Source organism: Homalodisca vitripennis, chromosome X (assembly GCF_021130785.1).
Source record: "Homalodisca vitripennis isolate AUS2020 chromosome X, UT_GWSS_2.1, whole genome shotgun sequence".
Classification (NCBI taxonomy): domain Eukaryota; kingdom Metazoa; phylum Arthropoda; class Insecta; order Hemiptera; family Cicadellidae; genus Homalodisca; species Homalodisca vitripennis.
In genome coordinates this window covers 70,034,986-70,053,693 of record NC_060215.1, presented here as the reverse complement: position 1 = coordinate 70,053,693, position 18,708 = coordinate 70,034,986, and the positions used below count along the sequence as shown (strand labels likewise).

General features: G+C 32.3%; 1 protein-coding gene across 2 annotated transcripts in view; it reads left to right on the top strand.

Annotated features, from left to right (window-relative positions):
• Positions 1 to 18,708, top strand: part of LOC124369158 (plexin-B) — a 106,599-nt gene that overhangs the window by 919 nt on the left and 86,972 nt on the right. For both annotated transcript variants that reach the window (XM_046826947.1, XM_046826946.1), the window contains exons 2-5: positions 9,202 to 10,407; positions 11,778 to 11,954; positions 13,189 to 13,317; positions 14,188 to 14,288. In XM_046826947.1, coding sequence (XP_046682903.1) covers positions 9,250 to 10,407; positions 11,778 to 11,954; positions 13,189 to 13,317; positions 14,188 to 14,288 — 1,565 coding nt within the window. In that variant the 5' untranslated portion in view covers positions 9,202 to 9,249. The remainder of the gene's footprint in view (positions 1 to 9,201; positions 10,408 to 11,777; positions 11,955 to 13,188; positions 13,318 to 14,187; positions 14,289 to 18,708) is intronic.

The following is an 18,708-nucleotide window of genomic DNA, read 5'->3' as shown; positions in this document are numbered from 1 at the left end:
ATTTGAAATTAAAATAATGAAATCCTGGGGGGAAACATACATTTCAAAGAGACAAATAGCCAAACAACTGAGTGATAGCCTACATCTAATTTTAGAAAATATAGTTTTATGGGGTTTGCATAACATAAAAAATTACCTAGTGACTGTTTTACTAAGGCCATTCATATTGTTGAAAACATTGGTGTTTACAAAAATATAATGTTCATATGAAACTAGTGGGCATACTTTAAATAAACATGCATAACATAGCCTACTCCCCAAATCTAGTATAGGTTTAATTTAGACTATTTCTAAGTGGGTTTGTTTAATAGTAGACAAAATCAAAGTATATTACCCAAAAACATTTAGGGTGATAAATGAACAGTTTTTCCATCAAATTAATAGTACTATAGTTTTGCATTGCCACACATTAATGAAATATTTTAAAAAAGAAAGGAAACAATTATTAAATGTGTATATATAGGAATATTCACATAAATTTCCAATGGTCTAAAAACTTTCTTATCTTTCAGTCATCATCACTGTTAATGTCCTCAGGATTTTTCGTGTTCTGTTTGGAGGCCTCCACTCTTGCGTCATTTTTAGTAAGCATTCTTTGTGTGCAGCTGAATTACAACAAGGACATCACCAAGATCTTTTTTAATTACGGGAAGGAACTCAATAAAGCCTAGTTTTTTAAAGATGTTCCAGCTTTTGATTATCACCTAAAGGAAATTATTGAAGTGCAACCTTACACTCCGTGCCTGCTATGGAGTGTACAATAAACTAGATTCAACCGAATCAAATTTTGTATGCCATAGCGAGAATGAGTAATAGCCTTTTACTATGTGATAGAGCACATGTCCTTCATTCCCACCTTACTGTCATCAATGCTCAGATTTTGGCGGGGAGTCTAGTGCCTTTTGAAGGCTGCATTGGCTGTGTTCCAAAATGGTCGGATCTACCGAGAGATTATTATAAGAAGGATCTAAGATGGATTATCGCATGAATTGCCTGGAACTTGTACAAGAACATCACTTTTCTATAAAAATGAATAAAATCATCTGGTCCTCGTGACGAATAAGTAACATGCTTTGTTTTTTGTGGAGTTAATGCCATATTTATTTCAGTTCCCAAAAACTGCTTCATTCTTTGATTGTGACATTGTCCCAAGACTGAAGTCTTAAACAGAATGAATGCTCTTTCATTTTGCCAAATGACTTTTTTTTTTCAATCTGATATATATAAAATACATTTTTGTCTATTTAAATCGTTAATAGGCTAGGGCAGTCCCTAGGTCCGGGATTTCTCATCATGAATTGTTTTCAGTTCAGGAGCATACATTTTAACCCATAAGTCAGCTACAAGAAGGAATCATTTCTCCATCTTGGGGTTTGGGTAGGGGAGCTGTTGCGTAGGCATATCTGGTAAATGATTTAGTAGGAATTAAATGAAAAATGTTATTATTTATTGAGGTGAAGTTAGAACTAAAATGTTCTCTCTTCCACTTAACCTCTAAACACAATAAAGAAAATAATATATTGGTCTAATCATTCTTAGTACATTATTGTAACTGTCATGAAAAAAAAAAAAAAATAAAAACTAAAAACTATTTAATACTTAATTAGGATCCAATATAAAAATTCAATTAAAATTAAAATTTTGTATACTGATTGAACTCTAAAAAAACTCTTTAATACAATAGGCAACTAATAAAATTATACTACCCTTATCGGCTTTCATTCTCCATTCATTCAGCTTACATGCAGTTACCTTAAGTGCAACTGCAAGAACCACGAACCGTCACTCCCGCCGAGGCCACAGCAGAAAGCCCTAACATCAGCCCCAAAGCGATCGCGCTTGTCAATATTTCTGGTAGTGGTAAAAGATTAGGGAAAAGTAAACATACATTAGCTTCTGATTCAGATCTAGGAATTTGTTGTACAGGCCTTGGCTTTTTGTTTGATCTAGAGTCATGAGATTCAAAGTATGATTGAAGAAAATGGTTAAACAGAGGAAAAATATAAAAAGCTTTCGTAATCAGGTAGCAGATTATTAAAAAGACAATCCATGTCACTGCCAGAATCATTCATTGTCACTACTGTAACCAATTTTTGCAAATACCATAATTCACTTGGTCTGTTTCTAAAACTTTCCATCATGCAATAAACAACTACCCCACGCCAAACACAACACACACGCTTTACAAACAAATTATTTACATCATATTGGTTCAAAACATAGGCTAGCGAGTTAATCTAATACACCATACAACTACTGGTAAACACTTTAAAGCTAATGTGAAATTGAAGTAAAATTAACTTTTACATATTTATGTCACTTACACAATCAAACTATATTATTTTACAGTATTTCACCTGTTTTGCTACAGATAAGTTTAGTTTTAAGTCAATCAAAATCGTGATGAATGCACACTCAAAGCAAACAAGAACAACTCTAGAGAAACGTCATTCTAACTGACTAACAGTAAACACAAACAGGTGTTCACAAGTGAGAATTGAACGACAACCAAAAATAATTTAGCTAACAACTCTTCGTGATTCCAGTAGTACCTCATTATTTTTAATACTATAACAACTTAATTAATCGTTTTACGGCGCCATGACATTGGAATTTAACCACTGCCATTATGGTGGCGGTCTTTGTGGTTCAAAATCAAACAACTGCCAGTCCCAGAGTTTAAAAAACCTGTTAGTTGACGTTATGTTTTAAGTTAACACAGTGGATTACGTTTAAGTATAAGACTAAGCCTAGATCTAGCGTTGGCCAATTTGTTGCAAATATTTTACATACCTACATAGAATAGATTGGCCTTATTGTGGAGAGAGATAAGTTAGTATTGTAACTAAGAAAATTCTAGGTATATCTAAAAGTTAATTTTTAGTAACCAGACACTGGCTTAGCTAAACATTCATATGATACCAGAATGTGTCCAAATTTTAAGCATTTAAAGGATATAATCCCATTTAAAATCATGTGCAAAGGTCATTTCTATGTTTCCTTTTGATACAATATTGTGTATTTTTACTGAAATTGTATCCTTATATTCACTTGTACATTAACCACTATTAGGTTTATGTATTTTAAAAAGATATTTCAAGAATATATAGAAATAAAGCAGAGCTATTTCAAATGACAGGAATACAGATTAGTTTAATTTTTTCAGTGCTATACTACTATATGACTACTATATATATATATATATATAAAAATAGTACTAGCTGTTTAAATAAAAGCTCTGAAGAGATAAATAAGAATTGTCGTAGCATCTGTGAAATTTTTAACATATCCTTATAAGAATAATTAGTAATTCGATTTTAAGTACTTGGATGTTAGATTTTTATGGATCAGAAATATCCAGATTCTTTGCAGAAGTTAAGGCCCATTTTTATTTGGTTTAAACAGGATTATCAAAGAAATTGCTTCCGGTGCAGCCAGTTCTCCTCAAAAATCCTCATTACACTATTCATAACCTTTTCATGAACTTTCTGTCACTTAATACTCTGTATGTGAGACATTTTGTTGACTAGGCTATGTGATACCAGTGTTAGGCAATAATATTAGCATGTCTTCAAACATTCAGTTCATTTAAAACTTTGTACTGTTACATTTACATAATAATTTATAACTTTGTTATTTGCGGTCATGTCATAGATAGTTAAATTTATTTTTGAAACAATATATTATCCAATACAAAACAAAATGTAAGTTTAATGTTTAAAAATGTTTACATTTTGAATCTTAACTAACTATGAATTCACCTAAATTGTTTATCTTTATTGTTTTAGTTCGCTTTCTTAGGACTACATAATAAAACTATAAGTTATAAAAATTTATTTTTAAGGTAATAATACCACTCTGGACAAATTCGAAACGATTATATTTATAGTAATAAATACACATATACACATTTATTACAGTAAAATTTGTAAGAGTTTACAAATTAAGGCCCTTAGGCTGTCTGGGTGGCTCAGTGGTGAGTGTATTGCATCACAAGCAATGTAAAGTGAATTCCATTCCCTCTTTGATTCTAAATAAACAAATATAAGTATTACTTTCATAAAATACTGTTGATTGGCTGTAACTTTCTTCTGTCGAAAATAACCTGGGCAAAAAAACTTTATAATTGTAGCAGACTCACTTTTTATATCTGATGTTAAAAAAATAAAAATGTTTTCCTCACCTACCTATTTTCCTCCACATAAAACAAAATTTTCCACTGTTGTTTGATACCATCTCCGTTGCCATAATGTGTTATTCAGAGTAGGTCTACACACAAATTTTATCTTAACTCTAATTAATTGTGTTTTCTAACATTAATGGAATGCAGCAAATTAAAATTTATGCCAGAAGCAATCTACATTTTCTGACAAAACAGTTTAGAATACAAAATTTGGACGAGGCACATATGTTATACAGTATTTGCTTTTTTAGGCATGAAGAGTGCTGAAAACTGGGTAATCTATGGCATCAGATGTACAATATTTCTGAAGATCAGTTCGTTTGTAAACAAACTAAATTATACAATATTTAAATAAACAACACTAATATAAAAATAGGATACAAAATGATTAAAAGTTGTCAAAACTACTAAATTTTCAAATTAATATGAACAATTGTCATTATTAGTTGTAGATAGATGCCACCTGTTTTATTATCAGTTATAATATTTTATGTGTTCAATTAATCACATTAAATAAAAAATATAATTTAACAGATTTGGAATGGCGATGATTCCTCATCCGATAAGGAATTTCTCTCAAGCAACTTCATTCAGAACGCTATATGATTTATAATTTGACTATATGGAGAGGAAAGTCAGTTAACAGCCGATTCCAGTTCTATTTTAGTTGTCACTGAGATACTAAAAGTTGTGGACAAAACATCTCATTTGTCTTAAATGATTCTCTGTAAATTATTAAAATAGAATAGATATTTTTTTCCTATTAACTGTAAGGTTGCTATCACAAGTTATTGGTTACGAAGTAGCTGTGGTTCTTTTTATACAAGTTATTTTTACAATATAATATTTTTATTCCATCTGTTGTGTGTATAATTTTATACAAATTTTTATATTGTAATTGTAATGTTCTATAATGATGTGACGATAGGGAGACAGAAATACATTTTTCTAGCTCTTTGAGTGATAGTATAGGCAAACTGGTCTTATAGTAACTTCTATATTAGCAAACCATGGTGGTCGATTTACTAGGAATTTGTCTAAACTGCTATAAAATATACATTTGCTTATGAAAATGAACACTTTTAGTTTATGTACGTTGGCCAAATTATATAGAGTTGAATATTGTACTAGAAAAATTATTACAATTTAAAAATACAAAAACTTGTGGTTGCTGTGCAATTTTAGTGCAAAACTAAACATATCAAGTTCTTTAGAAGTGTACCGAATATCTTTTGAAACCCAAAATACGTAGAATTTATTATCCAAAAATAATATATGAAACACCATATAAAACATGCACGTATTATTAAAGTTGCTAATTAACCAAAAATGCAATGGTTTATTGATAGGTCAAAATAAAATATTGCTATACATACAATCCCAACAAATGTTATATCATAGTAATCTCAAACAGATGTTCTACTAAGGAAATACAAATTAATAGAAGTCTTTTTAAACATTTAAAAATAAAAAATATGTGGAATTTCAAATAGGCTAGATAAAAACTTTTGTAAAATTTGTGTTCCATTTAAGTTAGTATTTTTGTGTGTAAATTCAAGAATTTTGTCTAGAGTGTAGTAATAAAGCTTTGTATTGATGTATAATATATTTTTGTAAACGTTAATTCTCACCAGAATAAAGGGTCATTCAAAATAATTTTTTTATGTACAACAAAACACAACACAATACTTAACATTTTCTATTCACAATGGTCACGTTTTTGTATAAAATAGTCATATTAAATGAAAAGCACAAGAATATAAATCACCAAGTAATTTTCACTGTTTAAACAAATAGTCTTTTTGAACACACTATGTATCTGTTCAATCAGCATTTTCAGCATTTGTAATAACTGATGATCACAGTAACAACGCACACGTTACATCATCTGGAGTTGAGGCCAACGGTAGCAAACAAAACTCACAGACTGCTAAATCAAAATTGTAATTCTTCTAGTTTCAAAATATATTAGTTTTGCCCTAAAAAACTTATCCAAACGGTTTTGATTTCTCAAAACAAATATCACAAGATTTTATTTGTTTGCCATTGTAAAGAAACGCATGTGCGGTCACTAGGCAACCAGTTTTTTTATATGCCTAGCATTTAACAAAAAAATTATTGTTTAAAAAGAGCTGCTCTTTTCAGTTGTGAAAGTTTCATTCTCACTAAACAAAAATTCCCTTCAGTATGATACCTGGAAGTATAGGTAGGAGCTAACTATGAGACTAGTTTTTAAGTTGCTAAGTCAAGTGATGAGGTTTATCGGAAATTTCAATACCAAGGGTTAGTTTAATTCATTGAGTAGATTTTTGGGTAGAATTTTTATCAGTGTTAAAGCTTAGTTTTATGGTTAAATATCTCAGAGAAGCAAAGATGACACAGCACTCAAAATGAGTCACTGTCCATTACTGAGTAAACCTGGAGGAACTCAAATTGCGTTGCTGACCAGTAGGAGGGTTAAATAACCATTAGTAAATACCACATTTATACTTACCTTCCACTGGATTTACCTGGCCAACATCACTAGTTATAAATCTGTTTCCAAGTACTACTCAGAAATATGAACATCCATCTGTGTTTATTTGTATTAATGAGTTTAAATTTCATCCATTTGGGAGATGGTATATGAAAATGACTTTTTGTCTTTAAACAAATTTGTGGAATAAACAAACTGCTTTGAAAAGAAACAATTGTGTTACAATAGTATTCATTATTACTTTCAAAAATTGAACAAAACTCAGTCTTTACACAGCTTTTGATGTAACAATAGGATTTATTTCAGTTATATCTCTATACATATTCAGTTTTTGATTTGAAAAGTGATATTTTCTGGAGTGCATTTCTAACTTTGAATGCTCCAGTACCAAAAATATGTAATTTTAAAGATATAAATAATAAACATCCAAAAGCTTCTTAGTTTTTACGTAATTTTATCAGTTATTCAGAAAAAAATCTAAGACATTCTTGTGTACATCATTGTTCAAATATTCTAAAAATACAAACTTTACAAAACAGACTAAAAAGTTTTTGGATGCATATTAATTATATCTTTAAAATGAGACATTGCCAATAACACAGCATTCAACAATAAGGGCATTAAACTATATGAAGTTTAACACTGTTCTTATAGGAAAAAATCTCAAGGTCATTTTACTACAGCCGGCTCTTAAGTTCACTATTGATAATTGTGGAATTACTGTTAGAGCAGCTAGCAGTCATTTGTTTACCTGTTTCTATTACAAGCTACGCTTAGTGTGAATTTTGAGTTTAGCTCTGACAGTTCACCTTCCTCTTAGTGCAGTGTGTGAAATCTGACGCTGTCACAGACTTGACTCCTGGAATTTGGAGCCATGTTTGTTTGAAGATATTCAAACATTTTCATGATTTTTTGTGTATTATGTTTGATTAGTATTTTTGGCACCATTTCTCAAGATAAAGCCAAACTTTAGGTACAACAATTTTTAGTTTTTTAAGAGCTATTGGTAGGTGTAATGAAAGTCATACCTTTGCTATATGAATTCTTTAGGATTTACGAGTTACAAATAATCCTACATTTACATTATTAAAAAAAAAATTGAAAATGTGCGGGAAAGTGACTACTGTAACATATTTTTAGAAAACTGTGATACCGTACAACTGTGACATTTTGGTCCACCCTGTAAATAATAACCAGAATTAATGAATTATTATTGTAATAATCAGTGAATTGAGACATTTGAAATGATGGCTCAACCTACCTTTACATTCAAACATTTTTTAAATTAATACCTACCCACCAAAAGTGTCATTTTGGGGTATTTTTGGGTGCTTAAATTATTTTCCTAAATTCTTTGTGGTCGAAATATGAAGATTTTTGTGGGATCAAAGAAGGTACGTTTCTTGGTTCAGCCTTTATACCTCTACCTCATCCTGTATTATGGATAAGTTGAGTTCTTTATACCTGGCTTGTATTCTGGTAAATTCTTGCTGTAATCTCTTGCCGGAGCTGTGACACACAAACTCTACAGCAGTGACTATTTCATATTTCAGAAAACACATAGTTTGTGGCCTTAAGTATACCTTCCATGTCAGTAGATTCAGTTGCTTTCTGAAGGTCATCAATATCTCGACAGAGTATGGGTTTTCTTTTGGTTTTTTTTGTGAAACATAATCAATTACTTAATTTATGAACAAACACTCCAATAATTATGAAATTTTATTACAAAAATAAAATTTCATAACTATTGTTGTTCATAAATTAAGTATTTTATTCCAATAAGAAGAAGCTGGTAGAATGTACACAATCAAGTGTTTCATTGATAGAATAATTGTGAGCCTTCCTTCATCACTCACAATTCTGGAATTATAAATATAGATTTATTGTCGTGATTATCTTTCAAAATGGTTTTGTTGTTAGTTATATATTGACTACCTTAAATTTAATGTGAAACATAAAAAAATAATATTATTCCATTAGTGCATTTTTATTGATTGTATGTTTTATAACCCAGTTTTAACAACAAAACATCGTGTAATTCATATTCTAAATATAGCAGAATGTCATGATTCCCTATTGAAATTTTTAAATCTCAATGAAAACAAATTTGTAAACTTAATTCTGTGTAGTAATTGTTTTAGATGTTTTGATGTAGTGTAATTTAAAAAAAGTATTTGATGAAAATTCAAAATTTGCTTTTGTACAGTAATATTTCCTTTTATTCTGTATTGTGTTCTATGTTTTGCTTTAATTTTTTTTTTAAAGCTGCTGTATTGAAAAAGTGATTTATTTTGATTAATAAGTAAGTTTTCTAAATTTTATATATATATATATATATATATATATATATATATATATATATATATATATACACTACATTTCGTCCACATTTGATTTCAATCTAAGATGCTAAAGTTAAAGTGTTATAAATGTATGTTGATAAGTAATTACCTATAAGTACTGTATAGTTGGCAGTCACAAGATTTGGAAGTGGATAAATGATAAATCTTTATTTATACTTAAAATTGTCAATGGTTGGCAGGTGGTGGCGTACTGGCATCACCACGTGTGGCGACGGGGAGGGCACAGAATGGGCGTGCTGATCTTTGCGGTAGCCCTGTCTGCACTGGTACTGGTGGCCCGTGGCAGTTCTCCTGTGGTAGCCCACTTCCCGGTGGCAGGCGCAGGCAACTGCTCGATGGCACATATCAAGCGCTTGCAGCACCTGGTCATCGATCGCTCTACAGGGAAGGTGTATGTGGGTGGGACCAACCGTCTGGCTCAGCTGGACTCTGATCTCAACCTGGAGGAATGTGTCGTCACTGGACCCAAAGAAGACAGTGCACTTTGTCATGCTAGAGGTTGCAGTTCAGATGATATGGAACGCTCCTTAACTAACAATGTCAATAAGTTGCTGGTTATTGACCCTGACTCAAGAACATTGGTAGCTTGTGGATCTGTTTCACAAGGAGCCTGTGAAAAATTCAAATTATCCAACATTTCTCTTCAAAGTCAGTTCATACCAATGGGCATAGCAGCTAATGATGAAACTGCCTCTACCTACGCTTTCATTGGCCCAGAAAATTATAACCAGTGGGGTCGTTCAAATGTTCTTTATGTCGGAACAACCTTCACCAACAATGGGGATTTTCGTCATGATGTTCCAGCAATTGCTAGTAGAAGCCTTTATAGTTTAGATATTGCAGAATATTCTTTTTCAAAACAGTCTCTACTGTGGATAGATGTTAAGTACAGAGACCATTTTCTTGTCAAATATATTTATGGTTTCAATTCAAGTGAGTTTGCCTATTTTGTAATAGTTCAGAAGCAATCACACCTGCCAGGACAAGAAGAGATGGGCTATGTGACACGACTCGCAAGAGTGTGTATAAATGATGCAAACTATGACAGTTATACCGAGGTGACTTTGCAGTGTGTTGTCAAGGAGGAAAACACAGTTACTAACTTTAACCTCATCCAAGATGCCAAGGTGTCTGTGTCAAGCGATGACATAGCTCTCTCCCTCGGGATTGATCCAGGAGATCATATTCTTGTTGGCACATTTTCCCCCAGCCGTACCATCACTAGTGACCCTCTCCCTAAGTCAGCTGTTTGTATTTACAGTTTACAGGAAATAGAAGCAAAGTTCAATGAAAATATTCACATGTGTTTTAATGGTAGTACAAAATACAGAAACATGGGCTACATTTCTGGCATGATTCTTGATGGCAATTGTCCCACAGCTGGTGTAAGTACTTCAATTTCAATTGTTTCATTAGTTAAGACTTTAATATACAGAAGGCTTCTTCTCATTAGGTCACTTCAAACTAAAACTTAGGACGAATTAAAAAATGGCTTGATCAAAAAATTTAGACAGTTAAAATATTATGGAACGTTAATAAACAACTTATGTTTTACACATACCATTATTCAAGCAACAGTACTAAGATTGTTTTATTTAACCTATAAAATAGTCCTTACTTATATCATTGTCAGTGTTAAGAGAACATTTAAGTTAAATGTTATATTATGAGCACATCTCCAAAGTAGGTCGTACTGTACAGTGATTGGTATGAGAAAAAGTGGGACTGGTGAGAGATCTGGTAGCAGTTTCATCAGACCATGCCACGTCATTGCCATGATGCTGCACATGGTGTGATGATGCAGTGTTTATTATTTTTTTATTTATTTTTCATTGGAAAAAATAAATACCAGCTTCTTATTGAATCAAATAATTAATTTATGTTCAACAATAATTATTAAATTTTATTTATTTTTTTATTATGGTCATTTGAGACTTCAAAGAGAAATTGTTAACACTTCTTTAAATCAGATTGAAAGCTTGTTTGCATGCAATAATCTTATCTTAATATTGATTAAAGTAATTTTGCTCAATTCCGTACAATTAACTCAAGGAAAAATATAACGTAACATTGTTTCAGAGACTTTTATAAGTCAATTTTAACAGAAGTAGAATTTTGTGAAATAATTATGAGTCATACGAGGAGGTTTATTGAAGGACAACATTTCTTAGCAAATTATATTCTCAGACAAAGCTTCATTTACATTACCGAGAATGTTAACTGTAACTATTGGAGTAAAAAGAAAGTTCATTGGACGATAGAGAGCCGTACTTAGATGCACCGAAAAGTTAATATGATGGCTGGTATAGTGGGCAATCATAATATCGGATATTTTTTAATGAGAAGAAATTTGATAAAGGATTCTTATGAGTTAATTTGTTGAGGAATACCAATTTACCGACTTGACATATTTTGTTACATCAAAATTATAATACAGTTTGGTTTTAATGGGATAAGGTGTCACCTCATTATGCTATTAAAGTATGAATACTGATACTGAATAGGACGAAGAGGAACATAGTTACCATGTAGAGGAGTTTGGCAGCTTCCACATAAAATATCATGGTAAAAGAATGCTGATAAAAATAGTCCTGTAACTTAAGTGCATTAATCGTTCATTTAAGTGTATTATTATGTTTAGTATGAAAAAAGTTAACACTATTTGCTAATAAGTATAAGTATTACTATAACATATTGTGGTTTCTTAATAACGTAAATTTAACCAATTTTAATAGACTGAATTGTTTTCTTACAGTCAACAGGCAACATCCTTAACTTCTGTGAAGTGGGTTTGAAGATTTCTGGTATTGTACCCATAACTGTAACAGCTGCAATTCACTATCCAAACTATCTTATGACTTCTGTTGTCCTGGCCATTACCGAGCGACATCTTGTAATATTCGTTGGGACTTCCACTGGAATCATTAAAAAGGTAAAATTGAAATTAAATTAATTTTGAAATGTTATATTATTTGGTTGTTTTGTGAGCATGGTTTGTTAATTTAAGGTAAATATATTACTGATATATTTCATGACCTTGTAATGACAGTTTTCACCTTTGATATATGTATAACCCTTTCAGTGCCATTTTTTATACATTGACTAGTAAAACCAACATTTAGATGGTTGAAGAACCAGACACTGGCAGCAAAGAGACTAACATTGTGATGCAACGTTATTCATTCTGCACAGTTTATGTACATTGAATGGTTTTACAATGTTTTAATTGAAGTAAATATAAGAAACTTGGAGACATAATATATTCACTGCAGACTGCTAGTTCTTTAATGCAGACTGATGAACTCTTTTTCCCCACACACAGGTTGTAGTAACTTTAATGCAGACTGATGAACTTTTCCCCCACACACAGGTTGATGCCCATGTGAAAATGAATTCCTAGAAAAATATATTAGATTTATTATTGGCACTTTATGTGTAGATGATGGAATTAAACTTAATCACAATATATTAATTTCAAATTGCTGGTATTGTTGTCCTGCAATACCATATCTGTTATGAGTAGACTAATATAGATAGATAGAGGATTGGGCACTTAAGTAGTCATATTGTATACTATAGTTACTAGGTATCATCATGAAACTCTTTACTGCATTGTCCAGTAAAAGGAATTTCAAAATTAGTCTGGGATTGTTTCACACATTGTCAGTGCTCGTCTCTCCTGTATCCTGTGAATACAGATAATGAGCTAGCTGACCTCTCAGCTAAAAACGGAGGCCACATTTGTAGGTCCTGAACTAGTCTGTGGGATTAACCATAGCCATGTTAATCTGGCTGTAAAATCTAGAATACCAGCTATGAACGTAATTGTCCTGTTTTATTTTACTCAATTTTATGGAACTAGTAGTACAATTCGGGGGGTATTTTGAGAACATGATTAATTTATGTACACTTTAATACACGAAAAATAGTCATAGATTTGTAGTGTAGCCTAAATTTAGTTCTCACCTATTTAATATGAAAAATTAATAATATTAATGTAGATTTAAAAACAAAATAACATGATGATAGTGCATTATTTGTTCAGCTCTCATTGGCCTCACGTAATTCTGAAACTAGTTTTATTAAATTTTATGATATTAGCTTTTATAACTTCCAAGTAATTATAAATGTTAGAGACTTAGTAAAATAATGTGGAATGTTTTCAGGTGTTGGCTACGAGTCCAGGTCTGGCTACAGAGTACGATGAGATAATTGTGGATAAAGACACTACTATATTACCAGATACAAGTGTTGCTCCCAGTAAGGAGTTTCTTTATGTCCTCACAACATCTAAGGTGATTTTTGTCATCTAATTCCTCTCTCTTATGTTTCTTTGTGGTTTTAGAATATGCAGCACGTTTTCCTTAACCTGTTGATGAGTGCGCACGGCATTTGCCGTGCCGCTATGACAGTCCATACTGAGTGCCTCATTGACCAGTGACAGACTTTTAGGGAGTAAAATAAAAAAAACTTTTAAATGTTAATAATCTTGTTTATTATAGTTTAAATGTATATAAAAATACATTGTAGATTGTTAAAAGGAATAATTTCGTTTTAAAACTTTTTTTGTTAGTGTGTGATACTGCTCAAAACAAGGATATATACAAAGGGCGACCTCAGATGTTGAACATTCATAGCTGGTTTCTTTTCTTCTTTGTCCAATTCGAGTGGTGTGTTTGCACACATAGCACTGCCTGAGTAGTTTACACTTCTTTGTGTCATTCTGGGGGAGTGGCCTTATAAAATGGCGACCTTTGAGGCGTAGCGGGTCTTGTGTCCCACCTCTGTAAAATAGTTTTAAAAGTTAACAGCAGGTGCTACCACGACACAGGACTAGCAACACTGTACAGCGACACTATTAGGAACAACTGAAAAGTTCCAAAAATTTCCGCTAGACGTCACAGTAAGTCAGTGAGAATGAACTGACAGTCATTAGTCTGCAACGGAAAATGCCGTGCTCCCTCATATGGGACTAAACGGCAAATGCCGTGCGCACTCATTTGGTAATGTTAATACAAATAGCTTTAACATTGAAATCTGTTGATGTTCATGATCTTAAAACAGTACAAATGTACAGGAACGAAATATCATAATGTAATATCACAGTCTAAAGAAAAAAAATTCAAGCTATGTTTAAATTTGTATAAAATAATTGTATGTTACAGGTTTTCAAAGTGCCATTAGAACACTGCAGCAGCTATACTAATTGCTCATCTTGCCTAGAAGCCAAGGATCCATATTGTGGCTGGTGCTCTCTTGAAAGACGGTAATAGTTATTTTCAGTATTTGTTTGTGGATTCAAAATATAGATCAAGATAAGTTTTAGATTGTCCTTTTGATCTTCTAGTGTTGTATCATTACTAACAATAACTTTTTGTAACAAATACTCCAATCACCATAAATTATACATTAGTTGGAAAATCGTTAAATGTTTTTAAATGTTGCTAAGAACTTAAAATGTATATTCTAATTCAAAAATTAAAATAACGGTTTAAGAATCAAAAATGGGTCCCTTTACCACCATTAAAATGACAAAAAATGTCTTTATTTAGAGAAAAGTTTTCTATAATGTCCTTTCCTTCACTCTCAGTCTTAATCCAATTTATGTGTACTAGATATGTAAAAGAATGTTGTCAAATTGTTCCACTCTCACTGTCTTAATTTTCATATAAAATTAATTGTAACTTAATTTTGGTAATATTGTTAATTGTAACTATGAAACTCGGATTCACCAAAGCTTAACCAACTTTGATTGTTTGAATCTCGTTTAAAAAGGTCAGTAATCTGTGGTCAACAGTCTAAATGAACATAAATTAATTACTTCATGTCAAAAATATGAGATAATTGTTTAAAAATCAGAATCAAACATAGAAATGATAAGTAAATTTTGTGATTGGATTGGGTTTTTAAATTTTTAATCGAGCTGAGTATTTATCCTTAGTTAAGTAACTAGGTAAGGGTGGTGTATTGTGAGAGTGACGAGGATCAAGGGGAAAATGCTTGTTATCTGACAATACATCTACACCGCTCTAAACAGTTGTGTATAACAGGAAATCTCACATGGTTAAAATGGCTCCATACACGACAACAATCGACTAAAACCTTGTGGACGAAATCAAAGGAACTGGGAGTGGGAAAATCTGATTGTGACCACCAAACCCATTTATATCCAAATGTAATCAATACATTTTTTGCTAATGTCCCTATCGTTCTGTCACATTCTGCCAGTCACCCTTCCAGTTATTACTGCAATATTTAATAAATCTTTAATGTCGTCCACCTTTCCAGATATATGGAAGCGTGCTAAAATCAGTCCCCTTAGTAAGTGTTCTTCCACTAAATCTCTATCTGATTTAAGACCTATCAGTATACTAACTGTACTATCCAAGTATATAGAATGAATAGTCCAGCAACAATTCTTCTGTTTTATTGACAGTGGCAATAATAATTTTTCAATCTGGGTTTCGTCCTTACCACTGTACTGCCACAGCCCTTCTAAAAATTATAGAAGATATGACTTGCTATAGGTAAGTGACAAGCTACAATTTTGCTCTTATTTGATTTTTCCAAGGCCAGCGTGTTTCACCCTCTTTCGTTGATCAAATTGCAAAGTACGGTTTCTCTGTTGATTGTGTCAAGTAAGTAGGGTCATCTCTCTGAAAGGCAGCAGTGTGTCAGGACCAACAAGGGGTGCTCTGAGTGGAGACCTGAGGTGTACCCCAGGGTTCTGTACTTGGACCACTTCTTTTTTTCACTCTATATCAATGACATAACTACTAACATCCAATAGGCAAAGTGCCATCTGTACGCTGACGATTTACAAATTTACTGCCAATCTTACCTAATGAGATAGATATTTGTGTACAACTAATGAACTCTGATATTGATTCAATAGCTAACTGGACTTGCAGACCTGGACTAAAATTAAATGAAACCAAATCTATATAAAGAGGCTTTAGGGTATTTTAATAGGCTATCAAAGGCTTATTAATAAAATCGATATCAAGACTGATACTGGACAACAAAGAAATAGTTTACAGCAAATAAGTAAGAAACCTGGGAATAACTGCCAATAAAAACCTAGGATGGGCTGAGCAGATGTTACTAATGTTGCCGTTGGATGTCAGAGTGATGCTAGTGAAGACTCTAGTTTTGCTTCATTTCAATTACTGTGGCATGGTAATCAGTGACATGACTGTTGACCTTTCTAGTAAAATTTAGCGTGCACAGAATTATTTTATTCAGTTCATTTTCAACGTAATACGTGATTATCATGTATCTCCTTATTTTGAGCAATTATCCCTATTAAATCCAAAGAACTTGGGAGATCTTCATTTAGTTAGCCTGTTGCATACAATAATCTGTAATGTTTGTCCAAGTTATTTGGCCCAAAATTTTGTTTATATGTCTAATATTAGTGCTCATAGAACTCATAGGGGTGCATCTTTATTATCAATTCCAGTTCATTGGACAGCCTTATATAATAAATCTTTCACTGTTTCCGCATGTCGATTGTAGAACACGCTTCCAGACAATATTAGAATTATTGACAAGTGCAATTGCTTTGGGGCTGAAGTTAAGGCCTTTCTGCTATGGACTCGGCAGGAGTGATGGTTGGTGGTTCTTGTTGTCGCACTTAGGGTAACTGCATGTAAGCTGAGTGAATGGAGAATAAAAACTGGTAAGAATGGGATAATTTTATTAGTTGCTTATTGTATTAAAGATATTTTTGTTAGAGGTTTATAAATATACTACATTTTTAATTTTAAAATATAAATTTGTATGTTGTATCATATTTAATTATTAAATGTTAGATGTGTTAAAAGTTTTACATGCCAGTTACGATATTGTAATAGGAATGATTATATATTTTTTTAATGTGTGTTTAGAGGTTGAGTGGAAGAGAGGACTTTTTAGTCCTAACTTCACCTCTATAAATAGACATTTTTCATTCAATTTCATTTCACTTAACATGGATTACAGGATATTTTGCAATGAAAGTTTTTGTCCTCCTTTGCAAACTAGTTTGTAAAATTGGCCATAGAATGCAGGAGAATATGAATGAAACAAAGCAACAGATATATTCGTTCATTATTCTTGGTTGTATGATGTCTATCTGAAATGAGTTGTCTTAAATTTTGCTCAGTAATTTTTAAAATCTTAATTTATTGTGGAATTCTAAAGAAATGAAAATTGGATTATCTTATGCTCATAATATACTAAGAAATGCAGAATTTCATATTCAGTCCTTGTAAGTTTTAAGCAATAATAAATACCAGATTGTGATCATACCCAGAACTTTTCCCCCCCAGAGGTCAAAACCCCTCAATATAACAAGAGGGGTCCCTCAAGGATCAGTACTGGGTCCAGTATTGTATGTATTGGTAACAAATGACCTCCCAGATTACCTAAAGGAGCAAGCCCACACCACAATGTACGCTGATGACACAGCTCTTATACTTGCTGAAAAAGGCCCTAATGATTTAGATTGTCAGGCCTTCATTGCTTTCAATATGGCAAAACAATATTGTCAAGAGAACGATCTTGCACTAAATGACAGCAAAACTAAACAAATCCTGTTTACAAGAGCTGCAAACTTAACCGAGGGGTTGCCAATGGTGGAAGTAGAGGACGAGACCAAATACCTAGGAGTGATCATTGACCAACATCTGTCCTGGACCCCTCATGTGGACATGGTGTGCAGGAAACTGAGTACTGCCCTGTATGTTGTAAAAAGAATAAGGTCTGTTGCAGATCTGTCAACGGCCAGGGTTGCTTATTTTGCCCTATTTGAGTCTGTTGTGAGGTATGGTTTGATAATATGGGGAGGGTCAAGTATAGGAAATATGACTAAAGTTCTAAAACTTCAAAAGAAAGCGGTAAGAATATTGGCAGGTCTAAATCATCTTGACTCGTGCAGAAGTGCATTCAAAGACCTTGGAATTCAGACAGTGGTGGCTCTTTACATACAACAAACCATTCTACATGTATTTAACACTGATTACAATAGACTGGGCGAAATTCATTCATATGGAACCCGCAATGTGACAGACTTCGTCTTACAACCTCATCGACTCACCATGACTACCAAGAAGCCATCTTATGCAGGTGCAAAATTTTACAATCTCCTACCAAGACACCTCAAGAGTATAACAAGAGAGTCAGCGTTGAAGAGGAATCTCAGTGCATGGCTTGCTGACAGGACGTTTTACTCCATCGAGGAATTTTTAAACTGGACATGACATTTTTATCTTGATCTATGTTTTAAACTAGATAAAATTTTTACATACATATTGACACATATTCTGTACTCGATTTATATGAATAAAGTTCTCTTTGATTGATTGATTGAGAGTTTTCATCCAATTCTTGGACATTTATTTTGAAAGTTTTGAAATTATTTGTATAATTATTGTGCTACAATGGTAACTGAAACATTGTTAACACAATTTTAAGTAGTACTGAACATCCAATAAACTCGGTCCGTTTTTTCATCAAACTGATACATCAACTTCAAGGTATTCAACTCCAAATTATTCAGGTAATAATTGGAATGATGACCACAAACGGATCGTTTAGTACACTATTTTTCTGTAGAGCAGCCATTTAATGTTGTTTATTCTATATTAATTAGAAGTCATGTAATAATTGGATTACATAAGAAGTAATTGTTACAAAATAATGTT